This window comes from Cnephaeus nilssonii (assembly GCF_951640355.1).
Source record: "Cnephaeus nilssonii genome assembly, chromosome: 9".
NCBI classification, from domain to species: Eukaryota; Metazoa; Chordata; class Mammalia; order Chiroptera; family Vespertilionidae; genus Cnephaeus; species Cnephaeus nilssonii.
The window spans coordinates 9,729,819-9,748,249 of NC_137080.1; the positions used below are offsets into that span (position 1 = coordinate 9,729,819).

General features: G+C 41.6%; 1 protein-coding gene across 2 annotated transcripts in view; it reads right to left on the reverse strand.

Annotated features, from left to right (window-relative positions):
• Positions 1-452: 452 nt before the first annotated feature.
• Positions 453-18,431, reverse strand: part of PPP1R14C (protein phosphatase 1 regulatory inhibitor subunit 14C) — a 72,070-nt gene continuing 54,091 nt past the window's right edge. Inside the window, exons 3-5 of one of the 2 annotated variants that reach the window (XM_079781593.1) lie at positions 17,218-17,250; positions 16,242-16,343; positions 453-969 (exon numbers count right to left, since the gene is read on the reverse strand). In XM_079781593.1, coding sequence (XP_079637719.1) covers positions 895-969; positions 16,242-16,343; positions 17,218-17,250 — 210 coding nt within the window. In that variant the 3' untranslated portion in view covers positions 453-894. The remainder of the gene's footprint in view (positions 970-16,241; positions 16,344-17,217; positions 17,251-18,431) is intronic. The other variant, XM_079781594.1, reaches the window with a different exon arrangement.

Genomic DNA, 18,431 nt, shown 5'->3' on the forward strand with positions numbered 1-18,431 from the left:
TAATCTGCTGGCTTCCTTTTGACCTGCTTTCATGGAGAGAATATTACACAGTACTTGGTTTAAAGCAGAGTATTCATTGCTACCCAGTGCTCCCATTTTCCACGGAAAACACTGCTCAGAGAGCGTGGGCTCCTCTCTAGACACCCCAGTAGTTCTTCCAACGAAGGATTCGTAAAACTTTAAAATACCACAAACGAGGCAATAAGTACACGACCTGGCAAAGCATCCCAATGAATGAAATAATACAAAGTCCATAAATTAAGCCCTTGACCAACTCAACACTTCTGTAGTGTAGCTCATTCAAACAACGGATACACTGGATTCTTTCACTTTGGTGCATAAAGCGGATGTTGGCGGTCAGCAGCACTCACATGAAGAATACCTAGTGGCCTCTGGCCAACACACGTGCTGTGACCTCCAGATAAAGGACGACCACACGTTCATTTCATCAATGTGAAATAAAGCGCACATCTATGTTGTAACTCTGTTGTATGTAGATATATACAAGTATGAGAAATTCGACATCTGAGTCAAATGCAGAACTTAAGAAAAAAGGATTACCCAACTAGTTGTAAAAAAACAACAACAAAAAACCATCATCCCTGTATAGTTAGGTCATCAACATCGGATTTCTCGAAGAAAATACTGCCTAGCCCAGCCCATCCTTGGATGTCTGTCTGGTTTGACAATCCCTGGTTGGGCTGAAACCAGAGTCATGATATCTTTGCTATTAAAATAGTACACTAACAAAACCTTTAGAAACCAAAAACGGAACGCTCTTGAATAAATGTCTAACAGATCCCCCCTCCCCCAAAAAAGTTAAAGAATAGTCTGAGTGAAGTCCAGTTCCCGAGACCCTGTCTTGGTCTCCCGGCAGCTCCGTCCTGTGCAGAATTACACAGCCTTCTTCTGCGGGGGGCTCAGTTTCCTCATGCCTCTTATCCGAGAGAGCAGCTCCTTGATGAATTCCTAAAAGAGATCAGAAGAAGTTAATGTGAGGGGGTCACTCTATTAAAATGTGGGTTGAAAATCTGCTTGAAGTAACTGATGTCAATTGAAGTTACCTCAGTTGATGCGTTTGTTTGGATGTATTAACCCCAACTGATATAAGGCAGGGCATTTTTAAACAAATGAAGAGTGCTTAAATTTCACACAATAATGCCTTCTAATTGCTATACAGATGCTCCTCAATGTTCAAGGGATTTAGGTTGAAAATACTGTACGTTGAGCCTGGCTGGTGTGGCTCGGTGGTTGAGTGTCAACCTATGAACCAAGAGGTCACGGTTCAATTCTGGTCAGGGCACATGCCTGGGTTGTGGGCTTGATCTCCAGTGGGGGGCATGTTGGAGGCAGCCGATCCATGATTCTCTCATCATTCATGTTTCTCTTTCTCTCTCTCTCTCAATCTCTCTCTCTCTCCCCTCCCTTCCTATCTGAAATTATAAAAATATATTTTGGGGGAAAATACTATAAGTTGGAAATGCATTGAATACACCTAACCTATGGAAGATCATAGCTTAGCCTAGCATCCCTTACACAGGCTCAGAACACTAACAGTAGGCACAATTGGGCAAAGTCATCTCAATGCCGCTGTCCAGCATCGTGAGAGAATATCGAACTGTGTATTGCTAGTCAGGAGAATATCAAAATTCCAAGTATATTTTCTACTAAACTATCACTTTTGCACCATCGTGAAGTAGAAAAATCATAAGTTGAACCATCATTAGTCAGGGACGGGCTGTGCTCTTTACGGAGAAGTCCAGGCTGCCTTCATTCACTGACATTGTCCACTTGGCCCCCGAAGGCATATGTGGTTTAGATCAGTGCTTCCAAACTTTTAACAAACCTCTAATATGAGCATACAAATCACCCCTGAAGCCTGTAGATTCTGATTTAGTAGGTCCAGTTTGGGGCTTGGGATTTTGCATTTCAGCTAGCTGCCAGGTGATGCCAGTGTTAGATTCCAGACCACACCCAGGAAGGCAGGGTGAGACCAGTGGTTCTGAATTTGAGTGTGCACCAGAATGGCCAGGGGGCCTTGTTAACCCACAGAGTGCTGGGCCTACCCCCGGAGTGTCGATTCAGTAGGTCTGGGTGGGGCCCGAGAATCCACATCTGTAACAGGCTCCCAAGTGACACCTATGCTGATGGTCCTGGGATCTTACTGAAAAGCACTGCTATGTCACAAGAAGACTTTTGCCTTTTTTTTTCTGCAAATCATCATTTTAAGAACACACATGTTTTTCATTTACAATCCAGGACATATAAACACACCCCTAAAATAAAAATGTAAAGAACTCATACTTACTATACACAATGGACCCTATATTTTCTATGTATGCTAATTTCACTTACACTGTAATGCTGGGAGACCCACTGAAGTGATTTCATGATTCATGGCTGAGAACCCAAACACTGAAGAACAATCTAGAATGGTTTCCAATTTACAGCATCAGGAATCTTTCACTGTTGCTTCGTGTTTTAAAATATTTGGTATCAATTGACAGGAAAATTTAATGAATTAGTAATTAAACACATTTTACAATGTTTGTGGTCTCTTTAAGGGCAATTTCAGCAGTTAAAGAACTCGAATGAGAAAAAGAACGTGCACATAGGTTGCCTCGCGTGCAATGAAATAAAACTCAAAGTCTGTGTTCACACAAAAATATTTGGCTACTAAATAGATAACATTGATTAGATAATGACTTTGCCTTCCTATTTGTGTTTGTCAAAGACAAGGCGGACAGCAGTCAGACTTTCTCTGATCAGGAAGTGACAGCCAGCAATGCAGGACTGAGCGAAAACACGAAGGATCCTTCCTCTGCATTCCGCCTCTGCACTGTTTAAGCTCTCAGACTACCTCCTTCCCCAATTACAGCCCTTCGTCACCAGCTCCCAGGCTAATGATGCCTGCAACCATTCTCTGGCTCTACCACACAATAAGCTTGAATATTTCATATTCTATTAGACACCCTATTTCCTTTTTTAATAATCTTTTTGCTATTGTAAAAGCAGTATGAGCTTGGCCTAGAAAAAGTAGAAAATACAAACCAGCAATAATTACTCCTCAGAATGTACCACTATTAACGTATTTTCTTCTATGGAAAGTATTTTTTTACCTAATTAAGATCAGACTGTATAAATATATCCTTTTTTCCATTTAGCATTATGTCAGAACTTTCCCCCACAACATTAAATTGTCTTTCTAAAAAGAAAAGATTGTATAGCCATTAAAATTAATTTTTACAATCTGCTTAATTCCCCCACCGATGGAGATTTGGTTGGTTCCTGGCTTTTCAAAATGATCAACAAGGCCACAGTTAACATCTTTGTGCATCAGTCTCCGCCTGCAATTTGGATTATTCCCTTTGGACAGCAATCCCAAAGTGGGTCGAAGGGCAAAATCATTTTTATCGCCACCATTTCTGAACTTGGACAGAATGAAATCCATGTGGATAAAATGAGGCCCTATTTTCAGTCTCTGGACACTATTTCTTCTAACTTAAAGAATTCTCTAGGATAAAATGATGCTGAACTTTCCCACTTATAGTCAGTTTCCATTTTGAAAAGTTAAATGCATTTCCAATTCCGCTTTTACTGTGTGATTTAAACGATGCAGAGTATGCTGCACATACAATTTCAATTTTGTGGTGTTTTTAATCTGTTACTCAGCTGACGGCTGTGAAAAGTTCCAGCATTTAAGTGAAGATTTCCTTTCTCTCTCTTTTTTTAAAGCAAAAGTCAGAATTACAAACCCTATCATTTACCTTGTTAATAAGTCTGGTAACTTTCCTTCACTATTTTAATAATATTTTTCATAAAGATCATTATAAAATAAAGATTAAAATCATATAAGGAGTGATGTAACCTAAACTACAGACCTTTCTTCTTCAAGACAAGAGTAATTTGGTCATTTAAATCAAATTCAAATTTCCTTAAAACATTGGTTATGATGTGTAAAAATCTGAGTGATTAAAAAGTTAAAATACATAACTCATCTTGTATTTATGATATATTAACATTAATAAAAGCCTCATTTTAAATTTTATATTAACATAAGTTATGTCTATAACTTAATATAGCCTATTGTGCATGTTTTAAACTGTTCATTAAATTTGCATAATGAGATGCTCAACTCACTAAGTTAAAAAATATCAAGATCAATATTTATTCTCCAGATAGAAGCTTGACAACACCACTCGCAACAAAGATTTTGTTGATTAAAGACAATTCACAAAGAAGATTCAAAGATCTCTAATCAAAAATACTGATTGATAGCTCTTGGTTTCTATTACTCAAGTATCTTCTATATAAGTAATGACATATCTCATTTACTTCCTAAACAGATCACTTAGACTTGGGTTAAGGACACTCATTTGGTCACTGAAGGGTTAACCCTTTGAGGAAATGACATCTGAGTTAAGCCCTGAATTAACAAAATGAAGCCAGCATGGGGTCTTGATCACTGAACACATGCAGAGGCCTTGCAGAGAAACAAGAGAGAAAGTGGGCATTCCTGGCAAAGGAAAGCCAAGGTCAGCATGGTGGGAGCCCTGGTTGAGATGCTGGGGCCTTGTTGGCCACAGTTAGATGATGAGAGATCATTCTCAGTGCAATGCAAAGTCACCAGCCACTTTCAAGGACAAGAGCATGATCGGGTTTGGGTTTTTAAAAGATCCCTTTGGCTGCTGTGTGGAGAATGGGTTTTGTGAAGACAAGAGGGAAAGAGAGATCAGTGTGGAGCTGTTGCAGTGGTCCAAGCAAGGGATGCCAGTGTCTTGGAGTTAAGTTGATGGAAACTGAAATGGAAATCAGTGGATAGATTTGGGATCCATTTCCGAGGCAGAGCCAAAAGACCTTGCTGGTGGGCTGAATGGGGGTAGGGTGCAGTGGGGAGCAGGGACAGGAGAAAAGGGAATGAAGGACCTCCTCAGAAGTCACTAGAAGAAAGGCAGTGGCATTTGCGGAGACAGGGGATAACTGAAGGGGGGGGGGGAGATTTACAGATATGAGATGTCTACTAGACATCTGGGGGGAGACATCAAGAGAATAGATAAATATGACTTTGGGTTTCAGTTCATGGTTGAATGCATAAATATGGGCACCACCAGCACTAGATCAGTGGCTTTCAACTAAAAAACAAACTGAAAAACTAAAATACTATGTGTGACCCACACATTGTTATAGCAACCTAGTAGACAGAGATAAAAGACTAAAACCAAAGTTTTGTGAATAAAAGATAATGCTTACTATATGTAATACATCTTGATATTTTCATTCTATTTTATTTTGAAAAAACACAGGCCATAACCAGCTAATGGGCTATTACCCATAGTTTATAAACACAATGATCTAGACTGAGGCTATTCAATACAGTAGCCCTTAACATGTGTCTATTTAAATTCAGATTAATGAAAATAAATAAAATTTAAAATTTAGTTCCTTAGTCATACTAGCTACATTTCAAGTACTCAATAGCCACATATGACTAGTGGCTACTATAATGGACACTGCAGATACAGACTATTTCCATCATCTCAGAAAATTCTACTGGACACAGCAGATGACAATGCTTTGAGTCACAGGACTAGATGCAGTAACATTAGAGAAAAGCATAAGTAGGGAGAAAAAGAAGGCTGGAGACCAAGGCCAGAGGCCTCTAACAAGTGAGATCTGGTAGAGGAGTTAGAGTCAGAAAAGGAAACTGAAAAAAAAAAAGAGAGAGAGATGGGGGAAACCCATTAGCAAGCATGTCAAACTCGAGGCCTGTGGTCCACATCCTCATTTATTTAAACAAGGCATGCGGCCCATGGGCCGCGAGTTTGACATGCTTGCTAGAGTGTGCTATTAAGAAGACAAGGTAAGTGTTGGCTAGAGGGTTTTCTAGTGTTTCTAGAAGGAAGAGGTGCTCAATGAAGTCAAGAGCTGATAAAGGTTGAGAAAGTCCAAGACAAACAAAGCTATTCAATTGGCAAGAAAGGGGCCCTTGTGTATCAAGTGGGGTGTGTGGAATTATATACAGTTATCAACTGGCAGCAGCTACTCTGGAGGAAGGTTCTAGAGATTTTCCTTTAAGCCCTGAAACACTAGCCAGCCTGGGGGAAGTTAGGGAAGATGGGAAGCATTTAGGAAAGGGCAGAGTCTAGGATGCATGTGTGTGCGTGCGTGTGTGCGTGCGTGTGTGTGTGTGTGTGTGTGTGTGTGTGTGTGTACAAGCGCGCACACGAAGCCCTACCTGAGAGATCAAAAAAGCAATAGGAAGAAAATAAACATCTCCAGTAACCTTGGAAACCTAGCTTTATGTAACATGCAGCCACCCGATTTACAAGAGACTTCTAAGAAACAAGCCAAAGCAGGTTTCCGAGGGGACCTGGCAGCCACTGTGAACACAGAAGGTCCCCCCTCACTCTGGAGTTTCAGCCATGTGGCACTGTCAGAGGGCATGAAATCACAGTGGCCACACTGCACTCTGAGCTCTCCTGCCTCGGTCCCGCCTGGGCCCTGTGGCTCTCAGCTTCGACCTCCTCCCGCCAGCTCCATCCTGCGCAGGAAGTGGCAGATGGACACCAGTTTTGTAATTATCACCAGAGCCAGGCGTCTGGGAACCTACCTAGACACTGAGTGATTCATCTGTTACTCTCATTGAGGATACTGCAATGCTTACGCGAAGATGGCTCCATCAGAAAGTAGGAAAAGCAGAAACCACAGCACCGTTGCAAATCACTGCTTTGTGCATAAACTGCCCTTATGTCATTCTTGCAGCATTTCAAGTCATTTAAAAAGATAAAGTAAATGGATATTATGTGGTAGCCCTTTGATTAGAAGTATTTTCTGAAGAAAAGAAATTTAGAAAGAAATGCTTAAACCGCTTGGTGAATGGTGTCACCAAGCACGTTAATTATATAGATCATGCCAGCTCCAATAAAGCGTGCATAGCAGAACTCTGGATGCTGGACCTGCTTTTCCAAAAAAGTATCCACCCCTTACACAGAGTACAGGGTGGATTGAGGAGAAAGAGCAGGTGAGGATTCTGAAGGCTGAGATTCACGTGGGTCAGCAACTTCCCTGTGTTCTGTCTTCTCTTTGTCACCCTAAGTCGATGCACCAGTCATTTCCTTAAAAATGCACAGTCACAGGGACCATCTGCTCCAGGTCTGAGACTCTCTGCTGGATGACAGCAAATCAAGTCAGCTTGCGCTCCTCCCCTCCCCCGCCCCAATATAATTTGTATTAGTTTCAGGTGTACAGCATAGTGGTTAGAAATTATATACTTTTACAAAGCAATCCCTGTGATATTTCCAGTACTCACCTGCCCCATACATAGTTATTACTATATTATTGACATATTTCCTATGTTATACTTTACATCCCCATGACTATTTTGCAACTACCAATTTGTACTTCTCAATCCCTTCACCTTTTTTCACCCAGCCCTCAGCTCGCACATCTACCTGACATTTCTTCCAAAAAGCATGACATTGAATAGATGACATGAGAGTGAGGCAAGTTGTGATCAGGTGGAGAAAGAGAAGAATTATTTTTTTAATTTGAGACATAAATGATATATGTTATATTAGTCTCAGGAGTACAACATAATGATTATATATATATATATATATATATATATATATATATATATATATATATATATCTTACCTTATAATAGAGAAACATGCAAATTGACCGCACCTCCGCTATGCCCACGATTGGGCCGGCAGGAGGCTGGGGGCGGGACTCCGGGTGGCATATCCGCCTTTGAGAAGATCAAGATGGCGGTGCCCAGTGGCCGGGCCCATGCCGCAGCTCCCGGGGGGTGCCTGGGGCGATCGGCACCCCGGGGGGGCGTGGCCGGGCCCATGCCGCGGCTCCTGGGGGTGCCTGGGGCCATCGGCACCCCGGGGGGCGTGGCCGGGCGATGGGCACCACGGGGGGGCGTGGCCGGGCCCATGCCGCCGCTCCCGGGGGTGCCTGGGGCCATCGGCACCCCGGGGGGGCGTGGCCGGCCCCTCCCGCCCCTCCTGCCCCTCCTGGGGGTCCCAGGGGCCGAGGCTTTCCGGGCCTTGGGCACCAGCGGGGAGCCTGCACTGATCGCAGGAAACCACTGGGGGTCGGCTCCTGTGATCGGTAGCAGGGACGCTGGGTGCGGCGAGCCCAAGGCCAGGAAAGCCTGGGGCGGAGGCTTTCCCAGCCTTGGGCACCAGTGGGCAGCCTGCACGGATCGCAGGAAACCACTGGGGGTCGGCTCCTGCGATCCTTAGCAAGGGTGTTGGGTGCCGTGGAGCCCAAGGCCACCGCCCGGGGCCAAGCCCCGACCCTGAAAAAGGCAGAAGGCGGTGGCCACAGCCAAGGCCTGGGTCCCTGGTGCCGGCAGAAAACTGGTGCAGGCAGCCAGGTGAATGAAGGTCTATTGCACGAATCTTCGTGCAAACGGGCTACTAACACACACACACACACACACACACTATTGTTAATGTAGGTAGCTAGTTAATACTAATAAAGGAAGGTCAAGATGGCGGCATAGGTAAACACAGTACTCGCTTCCTCTCACAAGCACATCAAAATGACAACTCAACTACAAACAACCATCATTCAGAACCATCTGAAATCTGGCTGAACGGAAGTCCTACAACTAGGGAATTAAAGAAGAAGCCACATCAAGACTGGGTCAGCTCCTGCACAGCAGCTCTTCCATTGTAGTCACAGTTGGTCCTCTCAGCCAATTGGCCTAAGGGTCAATCCCTCCCAGTGCCTTCAACAGCAATCAAGGCTGAACTACAATAGGACAGTACACAGGGCCTACACAGGGCCACATCTGGACTGCCCAGCTCAGGTAACTGGGGAGGCTAAACTCCTGGGCCCTACAGAATACCTACTACACAAGGCCATTCTACCAAGTCTGGAAGACTTAGCAACTCTACCTAACCCATAGAAACAGACACAGGGACAACTCTATTTCAAGGACATAGTCAAAATGCAGGGACAAAGAAACATGTGGCAAATGAAAAAAAACAGAAGAAATCCCCAGAAAAAGAACTAAATGAAATGGAAGCAAGCAAACTAACATCATTATAAGGTTATAAGGATACTCAAGGAACTTAGAACTTCAAGGAACTTAATGAGAACATCAACAACATAAAAAAGGATCAGTCAGAGCCCTAGCCGGTTTGGGTCAGGGGATAGAGCATCAGCCTGCGGACTGAAGAGTCCCAGGTTCAATTCTGGTCAAGGGCACATGCCTGGGTTGTGGGCTCAATCCCCCGTAGGGGGCATGCAGGAGGCAGCCAAACAATGATTCTCTCTCATCATTGATGTTTCTCTCTCTCTCTCTTCCTCCCTCCCTCCCTCCCTCCCTCCCTCTTCCTTCCTCTCTGAAATCAATAAAAATATTTTTTTTAAAAGGATCAGTCAGAAATGAAGGATACACTAACTGAAATAAAGAATAATTTATAGGAAAACAACAGTAGAGGATGCTGAGAATCAAGTCAGTGATTTGGAATATGAGGAAGCAAAACACGCAATCAGAACAGCAAAAAGAAAAAAATAATTAAAAAAAAAAATGAAGATAGTATAAGGAGCCTCTGGAAAAACTTCAAGCATACCAACATTCATCATGAGGGTGCCAAAAGGAGAAGAGAAAGAACAAGAAATTGAAAACCTATTTGAAAAAAATAATGACAGGAAATGTCCCTTACCTGGTGAAAGAAATAGACATACAAGTCCAGGAAGGGTAGAGAGTCCCAAACAAGATGAATCCAAAGAGGCCCACCTTAAGATACATAATTAAAATGCTAAAGGTTAAAGACAAAGAGAGAGTCGTAAAAGCAGCAAGAGAAAGCAGCTAATTACCTACAAGGGAGCACCCATATGACAGTCAGCTGGTTTCTTAACAGAAACTTTGCAGGCCAGAAGACAGTGCCAAGAAATATTAAAAGTAATGAAAAATAAGGACCTACAATCAAGATTATTCTACCCAGCAAAATTATCATTTAGAATTGAAGGTCAGATAAAGAGCTTCACATACAAGAAAAAGCTAAAGGAGTTCATCACCTCCAAACCAATATTACATGAACTGTTAAAGGATTTTCTAGAAGAAGAAGAAGAAGAAGAAGAAGAAGAAGAAGAAGAAGAAGAAGAAGAAGAAGAAACAATAAAATGCAATAAATAGATATCTGTCAACAATTGAATCTAAAAACCAAAATAAATGAACAAGCAGAACAGAAACAGACTTGTAGACACAGAACATTTTGACAGTTGCCAGATGGGAGGGGGTTGGGGGATTGGGTGAAGGGATTTAGAAACACAAATTAGTAGTTACAGTGTAGTCATGGGGTGTAAAGTACAGCATAGGGAATACAAGTCAATAATATTCTAATAACTAGGTATGATATGAGATGGGCATGAGATTTTGGGGGATGATCACTTAGTAAATTTTATAATGTCTAATCATTGGAGTGTACACCTAAAACTAATGTAATGTTGTGTGTCAACTGTAATTGAAAAATAATAAGAAATGATTAAAAAATGTTAATAAAGGAAGGGAGCAAAGGGAATCAGACATTAAGCATAATAAACTAGGGAGCTGAATTGAACACTAAGCCTGCTCTACTAGGAAGCTGCAGCATTCACAGGCTCCCCACAGGACGGCTGCATCCTCTGCCATCAGCACCTAATTCCCCAAATGGGTGGAAGGATCATTGCTGGTCACTAGCCAGGATGACTGAGGGAGAAATAACATCAAAAGGGGATCATTTCTTTGCTGGGTGCATGTGTAGCAGGAGCCAAGATGGTGACCATAAAAGGGAGGTGCCTAGCCTTGGAAAAGGGTAGGATTGGATAAAGGACACAAAACCCTGGAAGATCCAGAAAAGGGATTAGTTAGGGGGTGGACCCAGTACAAACCATGAAGGACTGGGAAAGAGACTGGTAAGTTGGAAAGCCTGAGATAATATAATCGAAGCTCAACAATGGCAAGGGCCTTCCACCGTTCACTTGTGCATTCTCTCTCCATAGCAGCCATGCGGGCCTAGCAGCTGCGCAGGCCCCAAGCTCAGCCTCCATGGCAGCCAGGCAGGCTCCAAAGCAATGGCACAGAATTTCTAGACTCTGGCCCTACTTCTGGGCTTGATGAAGACAAAGCTGGACTTCTTCCACAGTGGGACAGACGGAGATGGGACATCAGGAACCTGGGAACAGTCTTTTATTTCTATTCCAATAAATCTTACCACTATATCTCATCCTCCCATACGTGGATCCCCAAAATGCTTTTCTTGCAACTCAGTGGAAGGACCTCATTCCCACCAGCAATATCATGGCATACTCACCATAATAAGTCTAGTTAACATTCACTACTACATAGCTATCCTATTTTTTTCTGTGATGAGAACTTTTAAGATCTACTCTCTTAGCAACTTTCAAATATACAATACGGTATTAACTCTAGTTACCATACTCTGCAAGATGAATTTCTAGATTTAACAAAGTTTAGGTAAGTGAGGACAATGGAAGGATAATAGGTATCTCTTTTAAAACATGATGGCAACCCTGAAAATGGTTCCAAATGGCAATATATCCTCATCCAAGGAACCAGCGAAGCATTTAAACATCACACTGTAAATTTTTATTGGCTTAAATATTCATATCACACAGGAGGCCAAAGGGACAGGCAGCGATTCAGCACTGAGAACACCGCTTCAGTGTCCCCAGCCCCATGTGACACAGGGATTTGCTCCCTGCAGTCACAGGCTTTCAGCACCGTCATCACTACCCACTGAGATATTTAATTTCTTTCCTCTCAGAGGAGAGGGTGGATAGTGGCTGTTTATCATTGGAGAGGTTCATTTGCTAGCGGGGCACACCAGAACTGATCCTATTTTTCATTATCTGAAAAGAGGCTCATGAATCTGTTATGAGTAAAGGTTTGTGCCTGCTGTTGTTATAATCACTTCTGCCAACAGAAATTCCTGAAGGTCTTAGGCATCCTGGATGACCCCCCCCCCCCCACACACACACACACACCCCATCTCCTTTAACTTAAAAACCACTGACACTATTTTGTGCATTTATTTTCTTGACTATATGCCTTTAAAGATTAATTTGTTCTGCTGATAAGAGCAGTCCTCTTAATCTACTTTAGAGATTCAGACCACTGCTCTTAGGCAAATTTATTTTGTACCCAAATTATAGCCCTTATTTGTATGCAGAACAACAGTTCCTTTGCTCTTACCATATTCAACCTTACCAGCATTTAGGTCTTCCTTCACTTACTAATAATTTTGTCAAATTCCACACACTTGGAATTCAGACATCACATAAAATCCACGTAAATAATCCAACCAATGCAAATACCAATGGAGTTAATTCAGCAAAATTATAATCTCCCATTTTATAATCACCACAAAAATAATTTCATCAAGGATCCCATTACCAATAAGGGACAATAGTATTTCCTACAAGAACCTCAATCTCATCTAAATGAAAGAAACCCATTTCTAAACTTTGAAATTTGGTTTTGATAGCAACTCCCTTTGCTAAAAAATATAGCAATCCAAATGTCATGTATTAAATTGCTCTTCACACATATTCCTTCTTCTGTCTAGATAAATCTAAACACAAGAAGAGAATGTGGAGCTGTTTTTAAGATAGAGTTGACCAGCTTTTAAAACTTGATCGTTCATTTTGAGTTTAATGAATAAAGGAAAGGCCACAAAATCACAATCACTCAAAAATGCCAACCATTTTAAAGGTCCACTGCCCTTTAAAACCTGTACCCTCCCCATCCTCCATCTCACTTTAAAACAACAACAACAAAGCAATCATTAATTGCTGGAAGAAAAGTATCCAAAAGCAAAATATGTGTGGTTCTTCCTATCAAGGCATCTCTTTTTCCTTTCCTTATGTTACAACACAATTATTGTTATCATCATCATTATCACTATTCTCGTGGTCAAACTGCTTCTAAGAGTGTGTAGTAAAGAATTTAACCTTGCCCAAAAAGATGTCTGGTCCTTGCCCTCAGCTCCTGGGAGGCAAGCTCTAAGCCCTTGGAATGTTCTGCCTGATGAGAGTGTCTTTGTTCACCTGGGGCCTTGGGACATGAAAGACAGTCTCACAATGTGATGTAGGGTGGGGGCTTTGGGTCACATGGTACCAGCTCAATGTCCAGAGGGGCTGGTGACTTGAGGTCACTGTGGGCAGTCAACCATGACTATGTGACCAAGTCCCAATAAAAAATATTTGGCTCAGATGAGCTTCCCTGGTGGGCAATACTCTCCACACTGCCATACATCGTAGTTGAGAGTCAGCATTGTCTGTGACTCCCCTGGGAGAGGACGGCTGGAGGCTCTGCATTTGGAACTTCCCGGGACTCTGTCCCAAGCATCTCTTCCCTTGGCTGACTTTCATCTGTAGCCTTTCACTGTGATGAACCCTAACTGTGAGCGTGACAACTTTCAGTGAGTTCTGTGGGTCCTTCTAGCAAAATAGCAAACATGAGTATGGACTTGCACTTGCCATTGGTGTCAGAAGTGAGAACGGTGTTGTGGATGGTTCCCTAATTTGGCAGAGGATGTGGAATGAAGACGAGGAAATAAATGCAGAGTTTTGCTTCATGACTCCGTGTCTTTGGCAAGCTCACCTACTAGAAATGTTTCTGGCTTGATTTTCCTCAATGAAGATCATCTTAATCAGGTTTATAAATAAATATTCCGGAGTGGAGCGTGTGCTCACCCAGTAAGAATTCAGAGAAAGGCGGTGAGAAGTAGACAGAGCACAGGATGTCAACTCCAATGTGGGTCCAAACGCCAGCTCCAGCACGTCCCGGCTCTTTTCCTGGGCCGAAGAGTCCTGGTGTATAAAAAGCCCTATTCTAAGTGTGTGAGCAACTGACATACTGGGACCAAATGTTTTTTGGCTACTAGGTAAGGTTACTCATGTTTCTGGTTAATAAGTCCCATCCCTTTATTACTTGCCTGCCTAATTGCAGTAAAACATAAGGCTCTCCTAGCCGATGGCTACAACCACTAGAATGTCCTTTTCATCTGATCACAGTCTTTCCTTGGAAGCTCCCAGTTCTCTCACTATTCAGAAACATTGTTCTGAAGGTGGCAGCTTTCAAAGGTTGTATTTCAACTTAATCTAGCATTCAAGCTCTATTCCTCACCCAGCCCAAAACTGCAGTCTTTTTTTGAGGAAACCCCATGAGAAGCCACAGGGAAAGGTTCCCCTGAGTCTAGACACTCACACCCGTTCAAGTGGAGTGAAGTGCCCCCTTCCTCAGTTTCTCCAGCAAGTACAGATTCCCATAAAATCGTATTCTATTAAGCAATTTGGTTCCTAACTTAGAGAACCATGGGATAAGCTGACACCCTGGCATTTCTGTCCTGTTATGCCTTCTTTAATATTCTTTCAGCATTTAAATTCTCCCCATAGTGCACTGTGGCCTTATAAGAGATTGTTTTTAAAATGAACATACAGATTCACTGCTTTATCTGAGTCCCTAGATTAGTTACAGACACATAGATGTTGGATAAACATTTGTTGAGCAAATGAATAAAGAAAATATAGCAAAATGCCAAGCCGCATCTCCTCGGATCACCCACACAGCCTCTCTGTGTTGTAAATATCCAGTTTATAGTTTCTCTCCCCTGCAATCGGCTCAGTGAACAGGGACTGATAATATTCCATAAACTCAAAAATATTTCAAATGGCAGGTTAAAATGCTACATGGGTAAGAGCTGATGTGATCAGAATGAGTTGGCAATGGCCACCACCAAAGCATGTCAGAAAAGTGAGACCAAGGCAAAAGCTGGGGATTCTGCCTTCCTGCTGCCAACACAGAAAGGGTTGAACATAAAATGGAGGCATGAACATAAAATGGAGTCAAGATAGTCTCTTCAACAAATGGTGTTGGGAAAATTGGACAGATACATGCCAACAAAAATGAAACTAGACCACCAACTTACACCATACACGAAAATTAACTCAAAATGGATACAGGACTTAAACATAAGACGAGAAACCATAAAAATACTAGAGGAATCCACAGGCAGAGCAATCTCAGACATATGCTGAAGCAATTTCTTCACCGATACCGCTCCTAGGGCAATGGGAGCTAAAGAGAAAATAAACAAATGGGACTACATCAAAATAAAAAGCTTTTGCACAGCAAAAGAAACTATCAACAAAACAACAAGAAAGCCCACTGTATGGGAGAACATATTTAATCAATCAGAAAGGATATATGCACCCCTATGTTCATAGCAGCACAATTCACCATAGCTAAGATTTGGAAACAGCCTAAGTGCCCATCAGCAGATGAGCGGATTAAAATTCTCCCCATAGTGCACTGTGGGGCCTGCTCCCCAAAGACACTGGTCTACTTCTATTTACAACCATGGCCAGACACTCCTTTCCTGCACCTCATGTGGCCGTGACATTTCCGTGACCCGGCAGGTTACTGAGGCCCAGAGATGCTTTCACCACCTACTCTTAGACTTAGTCATCTGCATAAACCCCTGATCATATCCACTTACAGGCTTTGATTGCCAAAGCGATAGGAAATACCACAACCTCTGTTTCACAGAAATGAAACAGAAGACAAGTTGATGCAAAAAAAGAGAAATTCGATGTTTATCCAACAACGGCACAGCCACCTTCAGCTATAAGGAGAGATTTCTAAAAGCCCATTGATTGGATTGGCAATTACCTTAACAGATGCTAAGACAGGTGCCCTCAAGCCCATATTAAATGTATTTTCTGTCCACACCCCAATACAATGGGGGTGCTCCTATGTGATCTTAAGATCTGAAAATCATGCAAAGTTAGAGTGAGAAATAGAAAAGCAAGCTACTCCTAGTACCCCCACCGCTGATTGCTACAATGTCCACTACGCTGTTAACTACGGATCCTCCAAATCCAAGTAATAACCAAACAAAAATACTCCTTTTCTTCTTGCATTACATAAAGATAACCTTTTTCTACATTTCAATCAGCTCTATTTTAATGCCTCTCCAGAAAAAAAAAAAAAAATGGATGTCCAAACCTGGGGCGGTGACAAATTGATTGAATAAGACACAGCTATTTTTTTTTTTAGAAGCATAATCTTATATCTGGCTTTTGAAATTATGACTATGTATTATATTGATTAAAAAATATTTTTAGCCCTAACCGGTTTGGCTCAGTGGATAGAGCGTTGGCCTGCGGACCCAAGGGTCCCAGGTTCGATTCCAGTCAAGAGCATGTACCTTGATTGCGGGCACATCCACAGTGGGGGGTGTGCAGGAGGCAGCTGGTCGGTGTTTCTCTCTCATCGATGTTTCTAACTCTTTCTCCCTCTCCCTTCCTCTCTGTAAAAAAAGAAAAAAAAATCAATAAAATATATTTTTAAAAAATATTTTTAATAACTAAACTTAAAAATCTCTGTGATTGAAAGATAAAATCAATATAAAGAAGAACTGGAGATTGTAAGAATAAAGCTCAAGTTAGTAACTGGCCACAAACCAAATGATCATAAAACACCCCAGTCATTTAAATCTTACACATTCTTATAAAAGCATGCTTTCCCCTCACTTTGTAATTATGTCACTTCAAAAAGCAGAAGTCCTACCACCAAATGGACTCCAAAGCATCTGATAAATCTTCCTATTTCTCTGATTTATCACAGAGATACAGTGAAAGTACTTCTTTTACCAATATTTTCTTAACTGATCAAACCCTCAATTCCTACATTGTTCTTTTGGTCTTTTGTGTATACATTAAATGATTCGGTCTAACCAAACTAATACCCGTTGTTTCTCACAGCAGTACTTGTACACTTGGTAAGTATGCAAACAAGTCATAAAATTGCTCCTTCCAAGAAAGGCAACTGTTCAATTTTGAACAACAGAATTGTCTGTAAGCTTTTTAAGAATACACACCTAGACACTAATAGAATGTATTCTCCAGTTACAACCTAAAACCCCTACTAAAATGATTCCAAAACCTCTCACAATTACCTTTGGAGTTTGGCTTTTATATAAAAGCAATCAACATATGAAAATCAATTCATTTTAAGTCTACCTAAACCAGGCATATTCAGGCTTATAAATAATTATGGGGAATAATTGCTACTTAGTGTATACTTAATCAAACCCACTCATTGTGGTTTGGCTTTAAAAATAGACAAATTGATTTAATAAAAACCAATTCAAACATGGCATTTAGGAAACATGATTTGTTTACCTCTGTTGGTTTGTAGCAGTCTACGAGAGCTTCCTAAAATGAAATACACAAAAGGTAAGTTTTATTATTTTAAAAATCAGTATCATTTTAAAGGTGAAATTATAGTATTATTCTAAACATGGTGAATCAACCTTTCATATTGACTATCTAGAATTACACTTTATTTCAATACCCACTGACCACCTAGAGATATAAAGAGTTGTGCGGGGCCGGTGTGGTTCGGTGGTTGAGCTTTGACCCAGGAACCAAGAGGTCATGGGTTTGATTCTTGGTCAGGGCATGAGCCGGGATTTCGGGCTCGATCCCCAGTAGGGGGCGTGCAGGAGACAGCCAATAGATAACATTTCTCTCTTATTGATGGTTCTATATCTCCCTTCCTCTCTCTAAAAATCAATATAAACATATTTTTAAAAAGATATAAAGAGTTGTGTCCTTCATATGCAGGAATGCCTTACATTTTCCAGAACACATGCACGCACGGGCATACACACACATGTTTCCTTTGGGCTGCCAACTTGGTTAATAATAAACGGAATATACTTAAATTGAGACGCCTATGAAAGGCGGTGACAATCACACTGGATAATCGCACTGGAGAGTCAGGGGCCTGGCTGTGATTCAACCACAAACCACCTTGTCACACCTCTGCAGGCTTCAGTGTCCTCACCTGGGAACCCAAGTTCAAGTTCTGAGTGTTAAGAGAACTTGATGCCATTCCATGCTGTATAAAACTGATGCCTGCTTCACTTTTTTTTAACTTTCATCTCCCGCTTAAATTTACCAACAAGAAATAATCATTAAACTGAGACTGTTCACCACTCAAGGGATGTTAGTAATGATTAACACATTATTATATTAAAATGTGCCCTTTAATTGCCTTCAGCGATCATTTGCCGCTGGTAATAACCAACTGCCATTAACAGTAATTATCTGTGTACATTAAAAAACATTGGCAGGTCAAAGGTTGACTGGTTTTAGAAACTCCCAAATACAGATATTTAAATGATAGATTTGACCTCCTCTGGGGAGGGACATAAATATTGTATTACTGTGGACCAAGGAAACATGAGACATCTCAGCATGTACCAGGATGCTATCAGGTGAGCATAGTCTAATAAAAGAAACTTTATTCAACGGAATTATGTTGTACATAATCTTATGTAGAAATGAATGTCATGAACGATATAATCCACAACTGCAAGACCGGAGTCCTG